Source organism: Scyliorhinus torazame, chromosome 2 (genome assembly GCF_047496885.1).
Source record: "Scyliorhinus torazame isolate Kashiwa2021f chromosome 2, sScyTor2.1, whole genome shotgun sequence".
Lineage (NCBI taxonomy): Eukaryota > Metazoa > Chordata > Chondrichthyes > Carcharhiniformes > Scyliorhinidae > Scyliorhinus > Scyliorhinus torazame.
In genome coordinates this window covers 213020020-213034093 of record NC_092708.1, presented here as the reverse complement: position 1 = coordinate 213034093, position 14074 = coordinate 213020020, and the positions used below count along the sequence as shown (strand labels likewise).

The following is a 14074-nucleotide window of genomic DNA, read 5'->3' as shown; positions in this document are numbered from 1 at the left end:
TGTCTTTCTGTTGCAGCTGAATCAAAGCAAAGGAAGACGACTAATTTTACCTTTACCAGATCTGAGTGACTGCCAAAAGGCCAGTCAATGTTCTGAATGGACCGAGGTATGTCAGAAAAATACATAGTATATGTTGCTTCTACAATGAGTAAAGTATAGATTTTTTTTGTAACTTTATTTGTGCAGTGTACTTATTATTTACTCATTCCTACAATGTATACTATCCATATGAAGAGGCTGGCCAAGCAACATGCCCTGAAGCCTCGATGATACTGCTCTCTGATGACTGTTCAGAAATCTCTGAGAGTGACTGAACTGACACTTAGGGCCATACCTTTCAGGCAGGGCAGCACGGTGGTGCAGTGGGTTAGCCCTGCTGTCTCACGGTGCCGAGGTCCCAGCTTCGGTCACGGCTCTGGGTCACTGTTTGCACATTCTGCACGTGCTTGCGTGGGTTTTGCCCCCACAACGCAAAAATGTGCAGGTCGGTGGATTGGCCACGCTGAATTGCCCCTTGATTGGAAAAAATGAATTGGGTACTCTAAATTTATATATATATATATTTTTTTAACTTTCAGGCACCCCAGCGATGAATTTGGCGGGGGGGGGGGGGGGTGTCTGGACCTGAAGATGAGCTGGGGAATCCCTCTCAGAAAGTTACAAGTAATCATTTGCGCAGCAAATGAGGAGGCGGTGAAGTAATGGTATTCTCACTGGGCTAGTAAATCAGAGACCCAGATAATGCCCTGATGTCCCAGGTTTAAATCCCACCACTGCAGATGGTTAAATTTGAATTCTATAAAAATATGGAATTAAAAGTCCAATGATGACCATGAAACCATTGTCAATTGTCGTAGGGAAGGAAATCTGCCATCTTTACCTGGTCTGGCCTACATGTGATTCCAGGGCCACAGCAATGTGCTTGACTCTTAACTGCCCCTTCAAGGGCAATTAGGGATGGGCAATAAAAAAAATTTTTTTTAATATTTTTATTGGCATCTTCAGTTTTATATGCATTGCAGTTAGTGTGTGTTCACTGTACAGTGCAAAATATTTTTTGTGTCTATTTACAATTTGTCATCATCTGACTGAGTGTTCTTTCCTCCTTCCCCCACTCCGTAGCCCCCCTCCCTAGTACCCCCCTCCCTACCCCCCCATCCCGATGCCCTTCCTGCTCTTTCGTGGGGGGGGGGGGGTGTTCCACCTCGGTTCCACCCTTCCCCCTGTTCTTCCGTGCAAATTTTGGCCGCGTCCATCTTGTGGGTGGGGGGGGGGGGGTTCTATCCCCTCCCCCTCCCTTTGTGTTGTTCCTTTTGTTCCCCTGAGGCTCCCTCTTCTCTTCCTCCCGTTCCTCTTCTACTTTTCAAGTTTACTCTCTGCTAGTTATTGTTGGCCTCGAACAGGTTCCGGAACAGGCCAACAAAGTGCCCCCATGCTTTAAGGAAGCCTTCCTCCAACCCTCGGATGGTGTATTTAATCTTCTCCAAGTGGAGAAATTCCATCAGGTCTGCCAGCCACTCTGCAGCTGCAGCTGATTCTCCGGCATGCGATTAGGGAAGCGAAATCTAGGGTGGCAGCCCTTTTCCCCATGTGTAGCTCTGGCTGCTCTGATACCCTGAAGATGGCCAGATTTGGGCACGGCTCCACCCTCATCCCCACAACCTTGGTTATTGCTTCGGAGAAGGCTGTTCAGAACCCTACAAGTTTGGGACAAGCCCAGAACATGTGCGTGTGGTTGCCAGGCCTCTCTGGCACCATTCACATTTGTCCTCCACCTCCGGGGAGAAGCTGTTCATTTGGGTTCTGGTCAGGTGCGCTCTGTGCACCACTTTGAGCTGCATGAGGCTGAGCCTTGCGCAGGAGGAGGTGGAGTTGGCCCTGCTCAGTGCTTCGTTCCAGAGTCCCCAACCCACCTCTGTCCCCAGTTCGTCCTCCCATTTCCGTCTGGTCTCGTCTAGTGGCGTTCGGGCCTGTCCGGTAGCTGTCCACATATTTTCCCACAGAGTCCCCCTTCCTAATTGTCCATGGTCATCAGGTCCTCAAATAGTGTAGTCTCCGGGGCCCTGCGATATCCTACTGTCTCTTTGTGGAGGAAGTGTTTTATTTGTAGGCGTCTCTTTCCTGTCCTGTCGGTATTGCCATTCCTCCATCAGTTCGTTCAGCCTCGCTAGTCTGTTTCCTGTGTAGAAGTCCCTGACTGCCAGCGTTCCCCCATCCTGTCTCCATTTTTTAAAGGTGGTGTCCAGCATGGCTGGTGGAAACCTATGGTTTCCGCAGTTGAAGGCCATGGGGGACATTTTGGGCAGCCCTAGGTGCTGCCTTAATTGGTTGCATGTTTTTAGTATGGCCACTACCACTGGGCTGGTTGTGTATTTTGTCAAGGGGGATGGGAGTGCTGCCGTGGCTAGGACCCGGAGGGTTGCCCGTGTCATGATAGACACCAGTATATCATGGTGCAGATACACACACACTGATGGACACACAGCAAGACCAATCAACACACACAACACCGCAGCCAATCACCAGCTAGAGCACACTCACTATAAAGTCAGGGGACATCAGAGTTCCCGCTCATTCAGGATGCAGCCTCCTACAAGGACAGAGCTTACAGCTTACAGCACAGGTCCTCACCATGTGCTGAGTGCATAGACTGGTTCGGACAGGCATAGGTCTTTAGTTTAATCTAACATCGTGTTAACCCACAGTGAAAGTATGTTCAACAGTTTCTAACTTAATAAAATAGTGTTGCACTATTTTAAGTGTTGGTGGCCTGTATGTGTTCCACGGATCCAGAACACCCAACACATCAGCCCCTTGCATGATGCCTCCTCCACCCGCACCCACTCCGAGTTGGGTTCATGTACCCATCCCCTCACTCTTTCAACTGTTGCTGCCCAGTGGTAGTACTGCAAGTTTGGTAATGCCAGGCCACCATTAATTTTCCGCCTTTGTAGTGTTGGTTTGGGGACTCTTGGATTCTGCCCCCCAACACACACACGCACACAAACGCCATGATTAAGCTGTCCACGTTTTGGAAGAATGCTTTGGGGATGAAGATCAGTATGCATCTAAACAGGAATAGGAACCTCGGCAGCACGTTCATTTTAATTGTCTGCACTCTCTCCGCCAGGGAGAGTGGAAGTGCGTCCCACCTTTGCAGGTCCTTTTTGACTTCCTCCACCAGGCTTGTCAGGTTCCACTGGTGAATCTGTGCCCAGCCTCTGGCTATTTGGATCCCCAGGTATCGGAATCTGTTTTGGGCTATTTTAAAAGGGAGCCCCTCCAGCTCTGTCCCTCCCCCATTGGGGTTCACTGGGAGTGCCTCACTCTTGCCCAGGTTCAGCTTGTAACCAAACTCTTTCAGGATCTGCATAATTACTTTCAGAACTTCCTGTGGCTTTGAGACGTATCGGAGCAGGTCATCCACATAGAGTGAAACTCTACTCTCTGTCTCCTCTTTGAATGCCCTTCCAGCTTTTCGTGCCCAACAGAGCTATCACCAGGGGTTCGATTGCGAGGGCTAACAAGAGCGGGGACGTGCGCATCCCTGCCTTGTGCCTCTTTGCAGCTGGAAGTATTCTGAGCTGGTGGTATTAGTTCGAACGCTCCCTTGGGGCATTGTACAGGAGTTTTACCCAGGCAGTGAATCCCGCTCCTAGCCCAAACCATTCCCATACCTCGAGGATGTACTTCCATTCGACTCTGTCGAAGACCTTTTCTGCATCATTATTGTCGGTTGCGGATGGTACAACTCAGTTTTATTACTAACAATAACAACATCTGTAAACTGGCTACTGTGGTTCGTTCATTACCCTCTAACCTGTGGACCTAGCCCTAACACTATCTTGGAGAAGCATTCAGCACATGGTGAATGTCTGAGTGGCTTGCTGTGAGCTCTGTGCCCTGAGCTGTCTCCTACTGGAATCAACGGAAAGTGTCGTGTTCCCCGTTTTATAGTGTGTATGCTCTTGCCTGTGATTGGCTGTGATGTTGTGTGTGTATTGATTGGTCTGTTGATCTGTCCATCAGTGTGTACGTATGTTTGCACCATGATGTTTATGTGAATATCATGACAATTATATTCATCAACTGCCTGATGTTCGCAGTGAGTTGCCTACCCTTAACAGAGCCCGTCTGGTCCTCTGCGACCACCTCTGGTACACAGCCCTCCAGCCGTTTGGTCAGGACCTTTGCGAGTATTTTCGCGAATTTACCAGCGAAATGGGTCTATATGAGCATCAATGGGCATCAATGTGATTGTGGCCTGCGCTAGTGTAGGAGGCAAGGTGCTCCTTGCTAGCGAGTCGGCGAACGTGTCCCTTAGATATGGGGCCAGGGCCGGTGCATATTTTTTATAGATGTCCATCGGGTCCCAGTGCTTTATCACCTGCATGGAGCTGATGTTCTCCATGATTTCTCCCAGCTCTATTGGTGCTTCCAGCTCCCCCCGGCTAACCTCCCCCACAACTGGCATTTCCCGTCTGTCTAGGAACTGTTTCATCCCCACGTCCCCATTGGGGGGCTCGGAGGTGTACAGCCCTTGGTAGAAGGTCTCGAATGCTCGATTGACCTCTTTTTGTTCCGCGACCAGTCTGCCTCTGCCATTTTGTACCTGCTTAATTTCTCTCGTGGCTACCTGCTTTCTCAACTGGTGAGCCAGTTGGCGACCCGCCTTTTCCCGTGTTCGTAGAAGGTCCCCTGTGTCTGGCGGAGTTGGTGCACTGCTTTCCTGGTGGATGGCAGGTTAAAGTCCATTTGTAGCTTTTTCCTCTTCGCCAGCAGCTCTACGGTCGGGGCCTCGGAGTATTTTCTGTCGATCAGCTTTTGCCTGGCCACCATCTCTTCCCTGCCTCTACGTGCCTTGTAGGCTATAGTTTCCCCTCTGATCACAGCCTTTAGTGCCTCCCAGATTGTGGAAGGAGAGACTTCCCCATTCCGGTTGTTACTCATGCAGTCGCCTATGGCCTGTGATGTTTTCTGGCAGAAGGCCTTGTCGGCCAGGCGGTCCGTGTCTAGCCTCCATGTGGGGCACTGGGCACGGGATGTCTCCAACCTCACGTCCACGTAATGTGGAGCGTGGTCGGATATGACGATCGCGGAGTGTTCCACTCTTACTATTCCTATTTCCCCACCGATTTCCCCACAGCAAAGAAGGGTGTGTACTTTGTGTACTGGTGAACAAACGAGGATTCCTTTTCTCCCGGATGTAGGAACCTCAATGGGTCCACCGCCCCCATCTGTTCCATGAATGTTCCCAGTTCCTTAGCCATGTCTCCTTTTTTCCTCGTTCGGGGTTCGATCGCCGGTCAGCGGGTCCTGCACGCAGTGAAAGCCGCCCCTATTATCAGTTGTGTGTGTCAATGTCAGGGATTTCCGCCATGGTCTTTTTTATAAATTCTGTGTCGTCCCAGGTGGGAGCGTACACACTTACCAGTGCTGACGGTGCCCCATCCAGGACACCACTGACCATAACGTACCGTTCCCCTGGGTACGTAACTCAGTAATTCTCATTCTCTTGCTGATCAATATGGACACTCCCCTAGCCCTTGTTCCGTAGCATGCATGGTATGTCTGTCCTACCCAGCCCTTTCTTACCAGTCTGTCTTTCTCCCTCAGGTGTCTCCTGTAGGTAGATTATGTCAGCCTTCAGACTTCTCAAGTGGGCGAAGACTCTGGATCTTTTCACCGGGGTTTAAGCCCCCTTGCATTCCAGGTGACTATCCTGATGGTTTTTTTTTGTCCCCCCCGATCCTACGGGATCAACCATGCTTACCTGGTGCCCCCCCGCCCCCCTGCACTGCGCTCCAGGGTTTCCCTTTGTTAGGGGGCCATCCAAAATGCCCACAGTAGCCATTCTCACCATGAGGTCGGGCCGTGGTTTCCCTTTGTCCAGGGGGCACCCAACATGGCCGCCAACTGTCTGTACACCACGTGGGTGTGCCTCTGCACTCCGGGGTTACCCTTTGTTTAGGGAGTCTCCAAAGCGGCTGCTTGTGGTGCCATCTTGATTTCTCGTCCTGCTCCATGCCCGTCGAAGCCTGCGTCTATCTTGCCGCTTGCCCTTCCCTATCGTTTTTGTCCCCTGTCTGTTCTGTGAACCCCTCCTGTCCCCCTCCCCACCCCTTGTCTCCCCCTGTATTCTCCCTCCTTTCTGTTTTGCCCCCCGCCTCCTACACCCGGGCCAGACACTCCCTCTCCCCCAAGCGGTGTGCCTTACTGCCTGTCTTCCCATGCTAGCCCTCCCTGCTAGTATGGAGGCTCCCCTCCCCAGGCTCGTTCAGTCCTGTATCCATCCTTTCTGTCTGCCTCCATTCCCTTCATCGTCCCCTCGCCTGCTTGCCCTCCCACCGCTCCCATCTCTCTGTCTTCCACCTCTAAACTGAAAACGAGGCAGTACAGTCCCATGCTAACACAAAGTCCACACTGTAGTCTCTGGTCCCCACTCTTCTTTCCCACTGCAGTCCTTTTTCGGCGCGCCCTCACCGCTGCCAAGTTTGGTCCCTCTCTAGGTCGTTCAGGCTTAGGAACGTGTCGATCTTCGCCGTGGTGCCAAAGTAATGCTCCTTCCCCTGGTATGTGTCTGGCTGAGAACAGCATGCCGAACCGAACCCCATTTTTATAGAGCACTGATTTTGCTCTATTAAACTCGGCTCTTTTTTGCAAGGTCTGCCCCAATGTCTTGGTAGACCCTGATTCTGTGTCCTTCCCATGAGCAAGACTTTGTCTGCCGGGCGCACCTCAGGATTTTTTCCCGGTCATGGAATCGGTGCAGCTTAGCGATGATTGCTCTCGGCTGCTCCCCTGCTTTGGGTTTTGGCCGGAGCTACCTGTGTGCCCTGTCGAGTTCTGGGGGGATGGGGAAGCTCTATCTCCCAACTAGGTTACCCAGCATTTGGGCGAAGTGGACATTTTGTCGTCGGGACCTGTTTTCCTGGTCCTCAACCTTCCCCTTTAAGTTCCTTCAAGTAACTGTGTTTCAGTTTGTCTCCTGCTTCTGCACCATTTGCTGTACTCTCTGGCCAGTCGCCGAACGCAGATTGCGGCATCGGCGACTGGAGAATCCTGGCCATGGTTCAGAAGCAGGAGACAAACTGAAACACTATTACTCCGCTAAATGTGATACCTCAGCTTGGAACTGAGAACTGATAAGGTAGATTGTGCACATTGGTTGGCTGACTTGCCTTTGAACAGGCAAATGCAGCAGTGTGGCGATAATATTGTGAAGCTAAAGGTCAGGCTCCTATCAAATTATACAAGACAAGACTGACTGCCTGTCTGCATCGATTCACTTTATTTTTATATCAACAGTTATAATACGTTTGCAAATGGACATTTGACACTTCCTGGATTCATGTGGAGAGATTGTTAGCAAAATTTTGGCATCAACATTGCACTGCTCAAAACAATGTGACAGAAACTAAATGGAAACTTAATGGAGTTTGTATGACACCACTGGGGTCCATCTCCAGCCAGGTGTGAAAGCAAGCTGAAAACATTTATAGATAGTCCAAGGCAGACAGTAGAGACTTCCTGAATGCAATTTTCAAAATGTGGGCCTGGATTTCTCTTTATGACAATTGGGCAAATGTATCATGAAAGGGGTGAGGATTTATGGTGTTGGTTTTTATGTTTGCCTTATTTTCTGGCTTCACTTGTCCAGATGCCAAATTGGTATATTTAAATGAGATGGTAATAACTGGTGATGTCATTTTAAGTCCTAATTTTGGAACCATCGAGCGAGATTCTCCGTCCCGCCGCACCCACACCGCCGGGATTCTCTATTTCGCCGACTGGTCAATGGGGTTTTCCATTGTGGGGCAGCCCCACGCTGTCAGGAAACCCCTGGGATACCTGCAAAACGGAGAATCCCGAAGTCGGAGAATTCAGCCCATCGTTTTTAATTTTGTTTGTGTTACTTTGTTGCTGACTGCTGCTTCAGTCTTGGTATTTTTCACCATTGGACCTTCCTCCCAGCCCATTCTCAGAAGGTCACAATGGCTTTGTATTGGGAGTACTGCTGTTCTCTTGTGTCTTTTGGAGGAAAGAAAGGAAATTCAGCTGGCTAGATACCACGAGGATGTGTGTGGCAATACCCAGACTACAGAATACACAGGCCAAGGCACTTTAACTTTCAACTTCCTGTTGATTGCCTTTTTTCCCTTTTATTTTTTCTGTTATCATTTTGATCCATGGATGCTGAATGGACATATATCTTTCAGTTGTGCAGGGTCATTAGGTACTTGAAGGTTACAACAGAGAACATTCTGCTAGCTTTGGACATAAAAACTCAGACCTTTTGGCATCCGAGAGATGGGGTGGGATTCAGTTCAATTGGTTGACCAGTATCCAATGAATTGGACAAAAGTCCATATTCTGCTTGGTAACAGTTGGTGATTGGACTCTGCCTGAGTGGGATGATTTCCCGAGACCTGAGGAAAGCAGAGTTGAATCCTGGACACACAGAGAAAAGGACCTGCTCTCTCTCCCTCGTGTATTCTCCAGAAATGCTGTGAGCTGCTGTATTTCTGAAACTGCAGAGACCTGAGTGAATCTACAGTGAAAACCATTACAGACTGGAAAGCAGAAATCTCGACCTGAAAGCCTGGTTTGAAGGACAGTGGGCTAAAGACAACCCTCTGAAAAAAATAACTCTTTTTCCTTTTGCTTATTATTATTCACCCCTCTCTTCCCCTCTGTTTGTTTGTCTTGTATGTGTGTGTGTAGAAGGTGGGGGTAAGCTAAAGTGGGGGATTAGTAATTAGATAATAGTTAACCAGTTGTATTTCCTGCACGTGTCATTCCCATTCTTGCTATTAATAAAATTGAGTTTAAAATTACAAGCCTGGTGACTGTAATTATTGGGCAACCAAGGGCCAAAGACTGCAGGTATTTTTCTACAAATTATTTGTTGATTCAATTTTGTTGCAAATCCGGGACAAAGGGGGCTGGAATTGACCGTGCCCTACCCCAGGGTGTCGTAAGATCACCGAGAAGCAATGCTTGCCAAGACTGTATTTGACAATGAACCATTGATGTGCTATAGCACAAACTGGAAGCCAACCTGCTGCCCACCTCCACTGTAGATGCTACTCAGCCAATGGCTGTGAAGCTTGCCACCATATTTAAGTATTACGTGATAGATTAATTTTATGCTGCAATTGAGGACATCACAAACTTTAATAATGACAGAGGGTCTTAGCGAGAGAACATAGATTTAAGATAACTGTCTCAAAGGTTTGGGTGGGGAAAACAATTATGCAGAGACACGGCATGCCAAATTACCGCGCACTGCACTTTTACCAATTGGCAAATTTTGCCAATAACAAGATTACATAGATTACACCCTCACAACCACATACGACCCTTTTATGAATCTCATCATTTACTTAATAATCTATTTGTCATGTTTTTATAATCATATAAAGACACCAGTCACTCATAAGATATTGGGAAAACACAGTAGGCGGGATTCTCCAACCCCCTGCCGGGTCAGAGATTCCCCAGCGGGGGGGGGGGGGGGGGGCTGCACGAATCCCGCCCCGCTGCCCCGACGCCTGCTGCCGTATACTCCGGTGCCGTTTTTCGGGCAGGGTTCACGCCATGCCGGTCGGGGACCGTTGGCAGCGGACCCCCAGCAATTCTCCGGGCCCCGTTGGGCCAAGTGGCCGTTCATTTTGGCCAGTTGCCCTGGCATGGGTTACGCATGGTCCCACACGGCGGGATCTGGCAGGTAAATCAGCTGGGACAGTTCTCGAGGGAGCGTGGAGGGATCCGACCCCAGGGGAGGCCCCCGTGATGGCCTGGCCCGCGATCGAGGCCCACTGATCTGCAGGCGGGCCTGTGCCATGGGGGCACTCCTTCCTTCCGCGCCGGCCCCTGTAGGGCTCCATCATGGCCGGCGTGGAGATGAGAACCCCCCGCGCATACACCAAAACAAGCCGGCGATTCCGCACATGCGCGAGATCACGCCGGCCCTTTGGCACATGCGTGAACTCGCGCAGTCCCTTCGGCGCGGCTGGAGCGGCGGCAACCCTCCACCTAGCCCCCAAGACAGGTGAGAATTCCTCATCTTGGGTCCCATTGACGCCGGAGTCGTTGGCGCCGGTTTTCCCGCCAGCGTGGGGACTTTGTCCCTGGAAAGAAGAATCCCGGCTATTGTGTTTTTTGACGTGGACAAAGCATATATAAACAGCTATATAATGGTAGAATGCTTGAAGACATCAGAGCGATGCTGTGTCCTGCTGACAGGCAAAGTGAAACTAAAACTGGATCCTATTTCCCTTCTTGTGATGTCATGCTTCTAACATTTAAAGACATTTTGGATTGGATTGGATTGGTTTATTGTATCGTGTACTGAGGTACAGTGAAAAGTATTGTTCTGCGTGCTGCTCAAACATAATATTCCGTACATGAAAAGAAAATACAGGGCAAACATAAAATATGCAATGTAAATACATAGACAGGCATCGGGTGTAGTACTGCTCAGTGGAGAAGATGTGTGAAGAGATCAGATCAGTCCGTAAGTCCATCAGTCCATGAGAGGGTCCTTTAGGACATATTAAAACATCCCCCCTTTCTTTTTCAAATACCTCTCCCCTTCCAAACAGTATAACTATTCACATGTTCAGGTTTAGTTACCGTTGTATAAGTGTGTAGAACTGTTGAACCTATGAGTCTCAAAGGTTTAGAGGTAATCTGCTGGTACACCTAGATATTGTAATGGTAACCTTGTATGGAGGTTTATTTAATTGAGCACAGTGCTCTATGGTCTCCTCTTTCTTAAATGTTGTTGCTGTTTGCATTTGGGATCTTGTCCTAGTTGCTATATGACTATAGTGATTGAGGAGCTGGAATGGAACTGATGCGTCCGCAGTTATACCTCACCATTGTGTCTTTGTCTGTAATGACTTCATAGGATCTTGACTTCGAACAAATCTCTGTTATCGCGGGTGGTTGGAGCGTACTTCCTGTGGAACCCCGGATGCAAATTTGTTGTCCCAATTGCAAACATAGCAGTTTTAAACATTGCTGCCTAGTTTCTGAGAGAGGAGAATGGGTAAGAGTCGGTAAATTGGAATGGACTGGTATGCGGATCATGAGCTCTGCTGATGAAGGATTAGTTGAACTTGAAGGTGTCACTTTGAGATGTAACATTGTAATGTGTAGATTTTGTTTGGTCTGTCTACATTTGAGATTTAGGGATTTCATTGTGCAAATGATTTGTTCAGATAGGCCATGAGATCTCAGGTAATGAGGAGAAGGAGTAGTGTGATTGATATTCCACTCCTCATGCATACCCTGAAATGCCTTACCAATAGGTTGTGGCCTTTTATCCATAATGATCTCTCTCAGCGCACCAAATAAATTGAAAATCACATTTAGAGTATGCAAGACAGTTGTGCAACTGTTGAATAATGGGGTACTTGGTAAGGTAGCCGACGAAGACAATGAAGTCAGTGCCATGGGCACAAAAAAGAATTTTGGACCAAGGATGGACAGGAATCTCGGGCGTCATTCTCCGACCCCCCAGAAGGTCGGAGAATGGCCGTTGGCCGCCGTGAATCCTGCCCCCGCCGGTTGCCGAAGTCTCCGAAGGGAGAAAAGTCGGCGGGGCGTTAATGGCGCCGCTGCCGCGGAGAATGTCACGGGTCTGCGCAAGGCAGCCGATTTTCGGCCTGCCGATATTCTCCCTTCCGGATGGGCCGAAGTCCCGTCGACGTGATGACCGTTCACGTCGACGTAAATTAAACCTCCTTTTCATCGGCGTGACCCGGTGCTCCAGGCTCACGCCGACCAGCGTGGAGGTGAGTGACGGCCTGAGGGGTTGGCTCTGGGCAGGCAATGGCGTGGCCGCAGTCTGAATGCGTGAGGAGAGGTGTGTCTCGGGTTGTGTGTGTGTGTGTGCGGTGGGGGTGGGGGTGGGGGGGGGGGGGTGGTTAGAGTAGGCTGGGCTCCGGGGGAGTGCCGGGAGGGGGTCCGTGCCGGGGAGGTGGATGGGGGGTCCGTGCTGGGGTGAGGTTGGGTGGGGGTCCGTGCTGGGGTGGACGTTGGGGGGGGTTCCGTGCCGGGGTGAGGTTGGGGGGGGGTCCGTGCCGGGGTGGAGGTTGGGGGGGGTCCGTGCTGGGGTGGAGTTTGGGGTGGGGGGGGGTCCGTGCCGGGGTGGAGGTTGGGGGTGGGGGTCTGTGCCGGGGTGGAGGTTGGGGGGGGGGGGGTCCGTGCTCGGGTGGAGGTGGGGGGGGGGTGGTCCGTGCCGGGGTGAGATTGGGGGGGGGTCCGTGCCGGGGTGGAGGTTGGGGGGGGTCCGTGCTGGGGTGGAGGTTGGGGGGGGTCCGTGCCGGGGTGGAGGTTGGGGGGGGGTCCGTGCCGTGCTGGGGTGGAGTTTGGGGGGGGGGGGTCCGTGCTGGGGTGGAGGTTGGGGGGGGGGTCCGTGCCGGGGTGGAGGTTGGGGGGGGGGTCCGTGCCGGGGTGGAGGTTGGGGGGGAGGTCCGTGCCGTGCCGGGGTGGAGGTTGGGGGGGGGTCCGTGCCGGGGTGGAGGTTGGGGGGGGGGTCCGTGCCGGGGTGGAGGTTGGGGGGGGGTCCGTGCCGTGCCGGGGTGGAGGTTGGGGGGGGGTACGTGCTGGGGTGGAGGTTGGGGGGGGGGGGTCCGTGCCGGGGTGGAGGTTGGGGGGGTGGGGGTCCGTGCCGTGCCGGGGTGGAGGTTGGGGGGGGTCCGTGCCGTGCCGGGGTGGAGGTTGGGGGGGGGGTCCGTGCCGAGGAGGGGGATGGGAGGGCAAGTGAGTTGGTCCACCTGGCCAGGTGCCAGCCTCCAACAGTTGGACCCATGCGGTCCATGCCACCTGGCTGGGGGGAGGAGGGGATATGGGCAATGATGACATGTCGCGTTCCCCTCCCCCCCACCAGGCCGTCATGTTTTCAGATCATCCAGCGATGTTGGCCGCTGTGGTGGCAGCCGCTCATGTCTATGTCGCCCTGGATGAGGAGGAGGAGGAGGAGCGTGCCAGAGAGGCGGCGCAGGCTGCCGCTGAGGGGCAGGCGGCAGCCGCCCAGGCTGCAGGGATACCTGACCGACAGGACGAGGAGGGGGAGGAGGACGTCGCGGCCCCACGGCAACGGAGGCACCCGAGGGCGCCCCGTGTGTACCGGCACCGGCACTCATACCAGGACCTCACGGACCGGGAATGCAGGAGGAGACTCCGGATGAGCCGGGAAACCGTGGCACACATCTGCCACCTGCTGGCACACCTGTCACCGCGTGGCACTGGCGGGGGACACCCTCTCCCCGTGTCCGTCAAGGTTACGGTGGCCCTGAACTTTTATGCAACGGGGTCATTCCAGGCACTGAGTGGGGACCTGTCCGGCATATCGCAGACATCGGTGCACCGGTGCATCCGGGCAGTGACAGATGCCCTATATGCCATGGCGCACTGCTACATCCGCATCCCCATGGACCGGGCCAGCCAAGATGCCCGGGCCGTGGGCTTCTCTGCTGTGGCCGGGTTCCCCATGGTCCAGGGCGCGATCGATGAGATGCACGTCGCCGTGCGGCCACCTGCAGATAACAGGGCCGTGTTCATTAATAGGAAGGGGACCTATTCGATGAACGTACAGGTGGTCTGCGACCACCGCATGATGATCCTGCACGTCTGCGCCCGTCACCCAGGCAGTGTACACGACTCATTCGTGTTGTCGCGGTCATCCATCCCCGGCATGTACGAGGGACGCCATCCCCGGCTGAGGGGCTGGTTGCTGGGCGACAGGGGCTACCCATTGCGATCGTGGCTGATGACGCCTATACGGAGGCCACGCAATGAGGCAGAGAACCGCTACAATGATGCCCATGTAGCGACAAGGGGAGTGATCGAGAGGTGCTTTGGCATGCTGAAGATGCGTTTCAGGTGCCTGGACCTCTCTGGGGGCGCCCTCCAGTATCGGTCAGATAGGGTCGGCCGCATCATTGTGGTGTGCTGCGTCCTGCACAACATAGCCCAGCAGAGGGGCAATGTGCCGCAGGCAGAGGAGGGCGGAGTGGAGGAGCAGCAGGAAGAGGCCAGGTCAGGGCAGACAGGGTAGACA

At 52.5% G+C, this 14074-nt stretch overlaps 1 protein-coding gene across 2 annotated transcripts in view; it reads left to right on the top strand.

Annotated features, from left to right (window-relative positions):
- Positions 1-14074, top strand: part of LOC140395520 (uncharacterized) — a 1079902-nt gene that overhangs the window by 786316 nt on the left and 279512 nt on the right. For both annotated transcript variants that reach the window (XM_072483429.1, XM_072483418.1), the window contains one exon: positions 17-106. In XM_072483429.1, coding sequence (XP_072339530.1) covers positions 17-106 — 90 coding nt within the window. The remainder of the gene's footprint in view (positions 1-16; positions 107-14074) is intronic.